This window comes from Carassius gibelio, chromosome A14, assembly GCF_023724105.1.
Source record: "Carassius gibelio isolate Cgi1373 ecotype wild population from Czech Republic chromosome A14, carGib1.2-hapl.c, whole genome shotgun sequence".
In the NCBI taxonomy this organism is placed as follows: domain Eukaryota; kingdom Metazoa; phylum Chordata; class Actinopteri; order Cypriniformes; family Cyprinidae; genus Carassius; species Carassius gibelio.
The window spans coordinates 3,842,663-3,856,178 of NC_068384.1; the positions used below are offsets into that span (position 1 = coordinate 3,842,663).

At 38.2% G+C, this 13,516-nt stretch overlaps 1 protein-coding gene across 1 annotated transcript in view; it reads right to left on the reverse strand.

Annotated features, from left to right (window-relative positions):
• The window catches only part of LOC128027289 (teneurin-2), a 410,843-nt gene that overhangs the window by 81,822 nt on the left and 315,505 nt on the right, over positions 1 to 13,516 (reverse strand). Inside the window, exons 6-7 of the mRNA XM_052614746.1 lie at positions 12,565 to 12,774; positions 2,658 to 2,895 (exon numbers count right to left, since the gene is read on the reverse strand). Of these exons, the coding sequence (XP_052470706.1) occupies positions 2,658 to 2,895; positions 12,565 to 12,774 (448 nt within the window). The remainder of the gene's footprint in view (positions 1 to 2,657; positions 2,896 to 12,564; positions 12,775 to 13,516) is intronic.

The window sequence follows — 13,516 nt, forward strand, 5'->3', positions numbered from 1 at the left end:
TGCCAGCACAGATCCTGGGTGGTTTGCTGGTGGTCCAATCTGTATTCGCAACTTCTCTATATCCCCCATGCTCACCAGACTACAGAGCCTCCGCAAATGTGATGAGTAATGCAGTTAATGAATGTGAATATATTGGAAAAGAGTTTGTGAATTACACGTGCGTGTGCGTGACAGGTGGCCCATCTGCATTGACAGAACCCCAATTAAAAAGCTGCAGTGAGGGGGCGGCGTCTGCTAGCAGGGGAACGGGGAGGGGGGCCAGAGTTTGGGCCGGCTTCCTGGCTTGGTGAGGTTTGGATTGGTGTGGGGAGTGTGGTTCTGTCTCAGCAGATGGCAGGCTTAGTGTTGCTGGGTAGTCCTGATGGCTTCAGTATAGGAGCCTATTCTAACACACCTGAGTCAATGCTGAGCGTCGGGCCTACATTATAGGGCCCCTTCATAATTTTATGAGCAAATGAGGAAGTATTGTGTGACAATTATACAGAGCCAGTTAGCTGTCTAAATAATACTCAGGGATAAAGCTGATAAATATTACACACATTTGCAACTTCCAGAGATTTATGATGACAGAGATCTGAAGAACCGAAGGACAGAATGCAACGCTGGAACCCACAGATGAGAAAAGTTTTAGAAATATCATCATTTTTCACATGTCAGGGTTACTGCTGTGATATTACATGTTGATCTTCCCTTCATTTTTTTCTCCTCAGGAAACACTTTGCTGTTCGTGTAGACAAAGGGTTTTCCCTTCAGGGGGTCCTGAGGGTACTCCAAGGGGCCCACGAAATTTTGATGGCATTTCTATTAACCAATTTCTAAATAAAGATCTATTTGCATTTTATAATAAGTTTAATGTTCTCAATGAATGCTATTATAAAGTGTTACAGAGCATCTTTGCATTGTAATACTAGGGGTCCCTATTCTGGGTTTGAGTCTGGCTGGGGGAAGGTCTCTGGATCTGTAAAGATTGAACAGCCCTGACGCGAACCACATCATCTGGGTAAATTGTGATCAGGAAGGAGCCAATGGACATGTCCACATTATAAGCAGCAGAAATATGGCAATCAAACACAGCAGACAGTCATCACCGGAGGTCACAAGCATACTGTCATTGTTTGTGTGTGTATCACAGGGTGACCCTGAACTGAACAAAACCTTGTCACTATCCAGTCCTGTACACAGCATTCCCAAAGCATTCATGCCTGAGTGCTGAATGGCCCATGCTGACATACAGGACCACCTATCAGTCCCTGCTTTAATTACAGCCAGTCAGGAACCTACAGTTCCAACAGGCTTGAGACCTGTCCTAGTGAATTAAACATGCAGCCTGGCCTCATGAATAGTGCATGTGGGTATGCTGCTTCTCTGATCTGGGAACAGAGGAGGTGACCCTCAGCCCAGCAGGAGAAACATACAGGGAAAGAAAGAGAGAGAGAAAGTGTGAATGAGAAAGCTGAGGCACAGGGCTGAGTGAATGTATACGCATGACAGACAATTTGCATTTGAGGGAACTATGAATGCTAATACTCTAAAATCTGCACATACATAATGCAGTGTGCATGTGTGGTCTGTAAGCACACACTACTGTTTACTGAGCATGAAAGTCACATACCATAATACTAAATATTTTGTAAACAGAAATAGAGAGAAAAAGTTTGAAATGACTATGAACACTACCATTCAAAAGTTCAAGAAATGAATTCAGCATGGACACATTTGTAAATAAGTATATTATAGTGTTAAAATGTCAAATAAAAAAAAAAAAAAATTAATAAAAGAAACCATTATTAAAAGAACAACTCTATTCTAAGTTGATAATTGTAAGAAAGGTTTCTTGGGTAGCGAATTACCATAATATAATTTTTATTTTATTTTTTAATGCATTTTCATTATAAAAATACATTTCATTATAATTCCATTATAAATAAATGTATAAATTAATAAATAAATTTCATTATAAATAAATTATATATATATATATATATATATATATATATATATATATATATATATATATATATATATATATAATAATACTCTAGTCTATACTAACAGAAATAAATGCAGAACTAGGCATTGTTTTCAAATTAGTTTCTATGTTTGAAAATAATACATTTCTACTCATTTATTCAGTTCTGTAATTTATTTTACCAGAATTAGGTTAAAAAAAGTTTTCAAATGACTAGACCTGTCAAAATACCTAAATTGCTTCCACCCAACTAATAACAGTCCTAGAATTTTAATAAAAACAACTCTTTGGATTGAGACACAATTTCTGTCACATCGCACTCAATAATCTTGCTCCCTTGGGGGCACAAAGAGATTGTTTTGTCAGATTTAAAATATAACCTGCTTTTTGCATGATCCTTTCTGTGAGAAAACTACAGTTTATTTCCATTTATACAACAGTTATATTCTGTTCCGGAATCTGACTGGAAACAGTGTTACAAGAGAGCTGAGATAAAATAAATAAATATAATTAAAAAGTATTTAATGTTTCTATTATTACTCATAGTGTGTCTAAAATTTAAATTATTGTTAATTTTGCTTAATTATACAGGGGTGCGTTTCCCAAAAGCATCGTTAGCCAACCTAAACACGGTTCACTTTTGGGTAACGCAACCCAGATGTGCTGTGTGCAAAAAGTGACCACTGACCTGGTCTCCAACGGGACATTGCTGTTGAGCACCCAGCTGTCCTGCAGCTGCACTGACTCAGGTGTGGTGGGCCCTTCGCCCGGGGCGGAGGGAGGGGCGTGGATGGGATTGCGTCGGCTGCTCAGCGTGTTGCGGTTGAGAGAGTTGGCAGAGGACTGGTGGTGCGACAGCGTCTGGTGGTTGTGCGGTGGAGGGATGGCCGGCCGCAGGGTGGACTGGCTGTGATGGTTTGGAGCTCCTGGGGAAAAATGATTGAAAAATCCTTTTATCAGACTGTCAATCAATTATCAGTTGGCAATATCAAAAAGTGCGTTAAGTGATGCAGGAAATCCAAACAAAATAACGGCACTGTGAGGGTGAAGTGCAATCAGAATAAACATCAAATCAGGGACGAAAGGACGCTCTCAGTGATGACAGTCTGCCAAAGCTGTTTGTGTTGTTATTCTTTCTTTCCCAATTCACACGCAGACGTTCCGAGGCGGCAGGAAGCCCCTAAAACACTCAACCACCCAGCTTGTTAAGACGCTTGTCAGACAGGAAACTCCTGTCTTCTCTTTTTAAGCTGCGCTGGCGTTGCTGGATGCTGTGTTTTCGTACCTCATGAAGCAGCATTAATTGACGTTGTTTGGCTCAGTGTAATCTTTACTGCAGCTTGAATTCAGTGTATGAATCTGGAGGAAGCACCAGCTCTGTTTGACTCTTTTACCACGAAACACTCTGTACACGGACACGGCTGTGGTGCGAGGCTCTTCACTTCGGGGCTGCTATGTATGAGGTAACCTGTGGTGCTCGGAAACATCTGGCATGTAGTTTTAAAGCAGAAAGAAAACAAATCTCTCTATCATGTTACATTTATTATTCTTGTCTATCAGAGGAAAACTGAAAGAGAGAGCGGGGAGGAGGCCAAACAAGAAGCATCAAACATGCTCCTAATATATTTTCCCATGAAACACAGAGTAATGCAATAAAGCTGAACCTCCCAATCCAAATTTTCTTCCCACCAGCACTCAAAACCATTTCCATTTTTTCAGCCTGCCCATCTCATGCTTGTTGATCCATGACAGATGCCTGAGAGCGAGCTCCACGGCCCAATCCCCTGTCTATTGCTGTCAGGACTCTGATCAGTACGAGCAGATGGGCTAAAAGAGAATCATGAAGAGAATCAATACAACTATACATGAATCAGGCCCATGAAGAGACTCACAGCTTACTACACTGCATAAAATGAGTTTCAGATGTGCTAAAACATTAGTCACATTTAAATCTAGACTAAAAACCCATCTGTTTAGCTGTGCATTTATTGAATGAGCACTGTACTATGTCCGAACTGTATGCATTATATTTGCACTTTTTTTTAATGTAAAATAATTTTCGAACTGTTTTTAAATTCATTTTAAGTAAATGTTTTAATCATTTTAAAAGTTTTAAAATTCCTTGTTTTATTTCTTCATGATTATTTTACTTTCTTTTATGTAAAGCACTTAATCTGTGTTTTTGTCTCATTTTCCAGTACACATATTTAATAAGCATTAGTTCACTAAATGACAATTCTGTCATGTTGTTCCAAACCTGTATGAGTTTCTTTTTCATTTATTATTATTATTATTATTATTATTATTATTATTATTATTATTATTATTATTATTATTATATTACTATTTTATTATTATTTTTATTATTTGTTTTTAAGAAAACAAGATTTCATATCTAATGTCAAAGTTAATGTCAAAATATTGAGTGTTAAAACCATGGTTTATTAATATGGCAATTAAAGTACCACATGTATACCACAGATAAAAAAGAGAGCACTATTGTAAACTTGTTTTAATAGTGTAATTTTGCAAAATGTCAACAGCTAGTTTTAAAATAAATAAATTAATAAATAAATACACATCAGAACAGCATTTCAAACAAAGTCATTAATAAATATGACTGCTCACTCCAAATCTAAGTAGACTGCCCTTTGGCTGTGCAATGAGATTCATTTCTTACTTTGTGCACAGAAAATACATTTTCTAGCATGCTCTTATTTATCAACTGTTTTCTGTGTGCTTGGCCCCTGTTGAGCAAGTGTTTGCTCTGTGAGATGCTAAATCTGTGACAGTAAAAAGCCTCTTGTGCTCTCTCTGCTCTTCTTTTCTTTTTAAACACAAGAATGTGCATGTGCCAAGGACTACGAGAGAAGGACGAGTATGTGCGGGGGATTAAATTCATAAACGAAGTGTACTGACAAAACAGAACGTCAAGAGTTTGTTCTTACAATATAAATCCAACCAAAGAAGAACAGATCAAGTGTGTGTGTGTGTGTGTGTGTGTGTGTGTGTGTGTGTAAGTAGAGTGGATCAGTGCTGGCCTGGCCATGTAATCTGCTGTTAATCATTTTATTACAATGGCAACAGTGCTGGATCAAACATGGAATAAGAGTAAAGCCGGACTCCGAATGCTGGGAATTGGGAGAGATCCTGGTGCTCAGGCACAGTGGGGTGGGTGATGGGGTCTGATCCCCTTTCTAAAGATCACTGAGGACTGATCTGAGCTCACTGGCCCCATGGCTTTATCTGTGGGTGTCACGCTCTGATGATCCATCTGTGATCAGTGAGCACTGAGTGATGAAATCTATAGTGAAAAAATGTCTTGTAACAACACGAAGGCAAGTAAATGATGACAGAAATGTTATTTTTGGTTGGACTATGCCTTTAATAACCTCTGTAGGCAAGGATAAAATAGTAGGTAAGTAAAAATATAAAGACATGAGTGTAACAATAATAATACAGCTTCAGATGAACGGAAATAATAAAGCATTTATCATCTACAGTTATAATAATATATGGAAGCACATTTCCACCACACACACACAATAAATAAATGATCATGCTTTGGTAGATAATCAAATTTTTAACTGACAATTATGACATAGTATATCATGACTTTTTATCTGATATTTTAGCTATAATTGACCAAAGCATTTTTCTTAAGGGCTTTCATAGAAATTGACATATCTTACCCTACTTTCTCCTACATTCTGTTTCTTCCAAGTTTGCAAAATATGAATATGAAAGTGATTCTGCAGTGCTAAGTTGAAGTAAAGTTTAGTTTATCTCTCTCTCTCTCTCTCTCTCTCTCTCTCTCTCTCTCTCATTATCTCTATAGGTGTGCTGGAAATAGGTCTGGACATTGTTAACTTCTGTTTAGGGGTACTTTTGTTTGTAACACTATGTATGGCTGTCTGAGGCCACAAGATGAATGCCTCTTCTTCTCTAGAGGCATGATCCCTGTGGCTGGAGTAAAATTCCTCGTCAGCATGCTGCTATAACAGTGAAACTGGGAGACGTGGCCTGAATTTGGGCACTGGTGCAGGGTGAGGGAGGCTAGTGTACAGATGTTCAGTGTGGAGGGAATGGGGTGACCTCTTAACCCCAGAGAGACATTTAGCATCTGCCAATGCACACTCAAAAACCCTCCCGAGGAGGTGTACACAAACCAATGGTCACACACACACAAATATACATGCACTAAAACATTTTAGGACAGCAAAATAAATCTCAAAACTTAAAATGTCTATTGGAAAGTTTAGGTAGCTCAGGTGCTTTTCATAGTTACTTTTCCCAACCAGGAGCTTCTATGTGATCACCCATTCATATTAGAAACCTACAAACACAGACACTGCCATTCAAAAGTTTGGGGTCGGCAATATTATTTAATGTTTTGAAAGAAATATCATATGCGGAGACATTTATTTGATCATATATACAGTGCACACAGTATCTCAAATATTATTACAATTTAATTAAAATTGTATTCCTGTGCTGCAAAACGTAATTTTCAGCATTATTACTCCAAATATTCAGCGTCATATAATAATTCAGAAATCATTCTAATATGTTGATTTGCTCTCAATCAACATTTCTTATTATCATTGTTGAAAAGTTTCTATGGGAACTGTGATATATCTTTCAGGATTCTTTGATGGATAGAAACTCTAAAGGACAGCATTTATTTGAAAGCTTGTATAACAGTATAAATGTCTTTACTTTCACTTCTGATTTTTACTGCCATAATTTAAAGGCCTGTTTCATGCATTCTGAGTTATTTACACCGCTTACGTTGGATTATAATGCTAAACATGGCCAAAGTTCAAATAAAACCAAAAAAAAAAAAACAAATTGGATGTATTTCTGTGCTGAATAGAAGTGTGACTTTCTTTCTATCTTATTTAAAAATATATATTTTAATTAACTTTGTTATATCTGATATATATGATATCTTACTGACCCCAAACATTTGCAAAGTATGGTACACAACAGAGCTTTTCACTGCCTTATCCAGCCTCTCTAAGGAGTTATGACAGGTGAGATGATTACACTTACTCTCGGTCAATTTATTGAGTTTGCTATATTGCTTGTTTATTAAACACAGCAATAACGAACAAGACAAATTATGCTTCAAACCACTCCCAGTTGACAACAGGACATTTTTATGAATCTGAGACAAAATAACATGCACAAGTCAAATAACTGCATATATTTCACTGATTTTTTAGAAATACCTTATTACCTGCGCAACTGGCTTAAAAAGAGAAAAGGCTGTTTGTCTAAAGCTTGAGAAAACAACAAATGGAAAAGTCACTTGTGGTCGAGGTGAAACACAGCAGGCTCCCCCGTCAGCCCTTCCTGGACTGATGAAAAGGTTGTTTTCATATTCATGAAGAAGCATTCTTCATTCGTAAACCTCTGCATGCATCATCTCCTTTTATCCTGCGTCGACTATGAAATGGCTGTGTCAAGGCCCGGTGTGTGTGTGAAGGTAAAAATTCACACCCGCAGCGCACAGTAATCGCCGTCCTTTTCACTCTCGATGTATCCTTTACTTTAGGACACTGACAGATTCATACAGCCTAAAACACTTATTTAGGAATGACTAAATGAAGGTTTACCATCGAGTTTTTCTTTGTCCATGAATGTTTTATGAATCTAATTGATGCCTGTTATAAACAGACTGACTGACGCACATGAATTATAAACTATTAAAAATGAGACAATACTTTTGCTCAGATGTTTAACAATACAATCAAAACATCTGCACAAACCATCAGTCACAAATTCAAGGACAAAGCTAAAATCAAATTCCTCTGATTGGCTACAGTTAAACCAACAGCAGCACACAGACACTAATACCAATTGAAAAACCACTGGACATAAGCTGCAGAAACCTCGGGAAACAATAGGAGTGAGAACATAAATGTCAATTTGGGATGATAAAGGAGATCGGAGAAAGGCCCTGGATCACAGGAGGTAAAAGAGAGTGTTATTTTAGTGGAAAACGCTTGTGCCTGCTTGTGAATAAATAAAAGTGTAATTAGGAAAGAGCCAGTGAGACGACCTCCTCTTATACCCTGATTTAACCAACCACCCATTTTCACTGAAAACACAGGGTAATAGAAATAAATAAATAAATAAAATACCATAATTTACTTAAAATACATTTATTTTATACTAAGTATGCTTCAAATCCAACTTGTTTATTGACATCACTTAAGACGAATTTGACGAATTAACACATTTTACAATCAAAATATCAAGGTTTGGCTGGTTAGCATGGTCAAATTAGCACCTGTTTGTAGATACTGCAACTACATCATCTGGCTACAAAAAGCATCTTTGACCATTCTAAAGTATCTGTCAATCGCAAAGAATCCATCACTATAACGATTAGTCACATGGAATTTATGGCTCAAACGACTGGCTCAAAACTTCCTGGCAGTACAACTGAAGGCATATTAGCAAAGATCACATTTCAAATCACATAATTCTCATATCCTGAAAAAGTCAAGCAACTGTCATCGAAATAAACACACAGCTTTTTCCAGGTATTAGACCTCTTTGTTTACAACACTGGCGTATGAATATTGCTGTTTTGAACACTGCAACCGTATTAATTTGCAACTAAAATGTGTTATTCTGCACTCAACATTTCAGCAAATATCTGATATGACAATATCATTAATAGCAGCTCCTAGTAAATAGAATAATAAAACTTTCAGGCATGGGTTAGCCAATCAATAGATACAGATAGTAGAAATTTTGCTTCCAAATGCACTAAACATTAATTCAACTTTTACTCACACACAATAATGTGATCAGGGAGGCAGGGCAACATACTCACATTTGCTTGTGCTAAGAGAGTTATGCATTAATTCACTGCTACATGCACCCTGGAAACATGTACACCAACTACAACTTAAGAACCGATTCACTGAGGACAGTGCGTGTGTGTATGTGTGTCTTAAAACACTGAAAGCATAGTGGAGTTTTGTGCCAGTCTCAATAGCGCAGCATGGAGGTCATCTAGCTTGACACAGATCCAAACCTACATGGTTCAGCTCACTCTTGCTAAAAGCAGATCCCCACACACAGTCCTGTGTGCCTGAGGTAAGCACTTAAACCCACCCCCTGCTCTTTCTGGGACTGTGCCTGTGCTGGGCAGAGCGGAGCAGAATGCAATTGTCTTTCAGTACACTGCATTAGTTTCACAGTAGAGCTCCGATGGCCCACTGGCAGCAGGAACAGAAAGCCACCATGTTTGTTTTCCAGGCCCAGCCTCAGTAAAAATGTTTATTGATATTTTCCGTGGTTCAATGCAAGTGTGGGATGCTGAGGAAGGATGCCCGCACAAGCAGTCGCAGCCAAGAGAAGCAGTAGGCATCAAGACTTCTGCTTACTTTCAGAGACTCACTCAAGTGCAACCACTGGCCTAAAAAAAGCAGCAAATTCAAATGGCTTTGTAAAGTCTGTTTCTGGCCATCTTTAGCAGTGCCGTTTGTGAATTAACAATTTATTTTTAACTGGTTCAGACTGAAAAACTGAAAATGCAAAGCATTTGTAAATCCCTTGATCATAAGAGTGAAACATATTTCAACCATAATTTGAATCCTCAAAAAAAAAAAAATAAGATCTAGAAGTTTTGCTTTCTTTTTTTTTGCCATTATTCTCTTTTGTTAAAATTAATCTCAGTGTTTTTCAGTACAGTCTCTCGTTCCTCACAAAGACACTCACATATACCTGCTCTCTCAGAGTGCAGTTGGTCTGGAGGTCATGCTGTTGAACTCGTGGATGTTTATTCTGAGGTTTAATTAAAACACAGCTCGGTTGGTGGTAACACAAGTTAATGCAAGCTGTACGCTGGGCTCCGAACGAAACATTTCCCTCACATTCAGCCTCTTTGGCCCAATCCTCTCCTGTAATGAGCAATAATAACAGTCTGAGAGAAGAGTCATCAAATCAGTCTGGAAATGAACAGGCTCTTGAAACCCCACTCTAAAACCCACCCACACACAAACACACACGGCCCTCTGTTCTGAACACAAAGGCTGAAATACTCTAATAATAATAAATAAAAAAAAAACTTCTTTAATTACTACCGCAAAACAGCATAACATTAGCTTTAAGAGGGCATCCAGTCCAAACAAAATAGGTTCAATAGAATTTCTTCAAAGAACACGTTGATTAAAAATTCATTGCATTAGGATCTACGGCTGATGCAGGAGTATGTGACTTTGGAAGCTGCTAAAAATAGCCAGCTGACACTCTCCATTTATAATAAAGAGACACAAAAACTAGTGCTTCATACTCTATCTCCCTCTCTCCCTCTCTCTCTCCCTCACACACACACACACACACACACACAGACACACAGTGTGACTCTTTCCAGGAGTTCTCTTTAGAAATACTCCAAAAGCCACAAAACAAATGCCATGAATCACAATTTCAACAAAGCAAATTAATGGAATCTGCAGACTTCTTTAAAAAAAGGCAGCATAACTGATTTAATTATTGGTAATAAGCAAAAAATTTTCTTGAGCAGCAAATCAGCATATTAGAATGATTTCTGTGGGATCATGTGACACTGAAGACTGGAGTAATGATGCTGAAAATACAGTAGTATACTTGTTTAAGAAAATGTTTCCAGACTTTCTATGTCTTTATTTTTACAAGCATTTATATTGAAAAGGAGGCATTTAGTCACCACTCTCTTTAACAGAGCCAGGCTGCCAGTCACAGAGCCTCGCTGACAGCTGCAGTAGCTCAAGTAATGACTGTGGCACCGAGTGCATGCCACCAGTGTCAGTGCTGCCCACTGGGCAGAAACACAGTCCAGCTCTGTAATATAACCCACTGGAGCACAGACCCTCAATAAACACTATACACCCCTCTATCACTAATTCTGAAGCTTTTATGTATTTCAATTTATGTATTTCAATTCAAAACCAATCAGTAATAAACACACTCACCAGACAACCAACAGGCCCAAAAACATCTACTCAGAGCACTCTTCCTCTTTATAATGCCTCTCAGTCTCAGTACGTTGGGTTATCAGCCAGACTTTTGAATACCTGCACAGCTATCACCCTCTACGAGCTCCCGGGACATTTAATTGGACACACCAAAACCATGGACACACCAAGATGTAAAACACACACATGCTCTGAAACTAAACATTCCGAGACTTGTACACAAAACCCAAGCTCAAGGCTGCATGATAATAAGCCAATTATTTACTGCTTTATTTTCAGGCTAATTGCGAGATTTGAAACTCCTCGGAGCTGGAGGTGTCATCAGATCAAGGAAATGCAAACTATATGACATACTTGCAAATAATATGAAATAAGAATAATTAGTTGCAGGCATCTGATATTCAAAGTAATTATTTTTCCAAATGTGATAAAGATCACTGCATTACCAAAACAATGAATGGTTACAGCTGATTAGAATATAGAAATATAAAGATATTTATTTTTTCTCCCAAATTCAAATTAATTAAAAGTGATGAAAGAACAAAACAACTAATAATTGTACTATAACCAACACCATCATCACTACTTTCACTGTTCTGTTTTGTAGAGGGTAACATATTTCCATCCTAATAAGAGATTATATTCCTAGAATCTTTTGAGAAAATCGCTTTTTGCCATTTCTTTTCAGCAAATGCAAATTTTATGGCAGCTCAGAAGAAAAAAGTGAGAATACTAACAGGCCCAATAAAGCTGTTAGTGGTCACCTTGTCTGCACTGAGAGACACTGTGATTTCCCCTCTTGTATTTTTGATCTTCTCTCATCCATATTCCCTCTGCCCCATCGTTCTAGAGCCGCGGAGCTGGCAGTGTTGGAGTGAATTTATTTACAGCGTGGTTAGTCTGCAAATGATTGATGTTGCTGCAGCAAACAGTAAACCAATTAGAGGCATGATGTAATGTCATTTTAAAAGGGTTATAATCGTGTTGCTCCTGAACTCGGGCCCCTGATCAGACGTAATAAAGATTTATAGCAGATCAAAAGAGAGGCTAATGCCATTAACAATAGATTATATTCCAGCAGAAATTACATTAACAACTTTTATTCCTCCTCTACGCTAAACATAATCCCTGGATTGCAGATTTGGACATGAGGCAAAGTTTAGAGGACTGTGCAGCGTACAGAGCATTAATTACTCTGAGTGAGCACAGCTGTACTAAAACTACTCACACACACACACAGTTCAGTCTGACATGTTATAGTGTTCTACACAACCTGTGAAAGTGTAACAAGTCACCATAAGATAAGTGCTTCACATGTTACGCCCTTATGGGAAACCGATGCTGTTTGATTTCATATCCACTTGTTGTTACCTTGAGCTTCACTAGTCATAAATATAATCTATTCCTATCACAAAATGACATTTTTAGGGACATCATCAGGCACAATATGACAAAATGACAAACGATATATCCAATCACTTCCATGATGTGGGCAGACCTTGTTAAGACAGCATTATTTCCCTCAGACACAACAGCAAACAACAACACAGGACACAGAAAATGAGTAAAATGATGACGGTGGCCTCAGCAAATGAGATGTGAGTGGGAGGGGCTTACCAGTGGGGGGTTGGGCCCGGAGCAGGTATGAGTTGGGGGAGATGTGGTCCTCTGGATGGGGCTCCAGCATGGTGTGGGAGGAGCTGCTGTCCAGCAGGGGCACTTGACACTCCCTTATGGTAGACGGGGCTGGATGGAGGGGGACGGGTGGGGGAGAAGGAGCAGGGGGCAGGAGGCTGGAGGAGGCAGTGGAGGGAGGGAGGGGACGACCTGAGGAATGGACAGATAAAAGGAGGAGACAAACTTGTTATGATCATGTGACATGATGCACGGCAGATATCAACATACGAACATGATAGAGATACAACACAACAAGCAGATCACACGGAATCAAGAGACATTAATGAAATCAATTATGTGATAACGCACCCAGTAAAGTGATCAACTGTCTTCAAATGACTTAAATGACAATCTTCGAAGTCAACATGAAATGGCTTTTACAACCTATTTTACTTATGTAATAGTATGTTTCCAAGTGAAACGTGAAATTTAATACAAAAAAAAAAAAAATGCAGAGATTTGAATTAATCTGACTGGATGATGAAAAGGGTCTGCTTCATACTAGAATGCGTTCAAAATGTGAGTTTGAAGTGGATTATGGAGGACTACTACACCCCTCCTGAAACACCTTGGGAACCCATTTCTGAAGAGGCTTTTTACCCAATTTGTGGAGGCTGAAGATTAAGTTCACCCTTGAGAACATTATTATGCATCCCAATAGTAATACTACAAATGCATCATAATTTATGGTTATTGCCATGAACTTTATTATATTAACAGGGAAGCTTTTACAAAGGCTCCATTGCTTACAACAGTAGCCTAAAACAAGTAGCTATCTGGCTATTGGTTAATATTTATTTTCCATATTAAGTTGTTTCTAAGGCAGTGCAAGTTCTGTCATTTGGATGAATGATTCTGAAAACTTTTATTCTTTAGAACAACATATATTGAT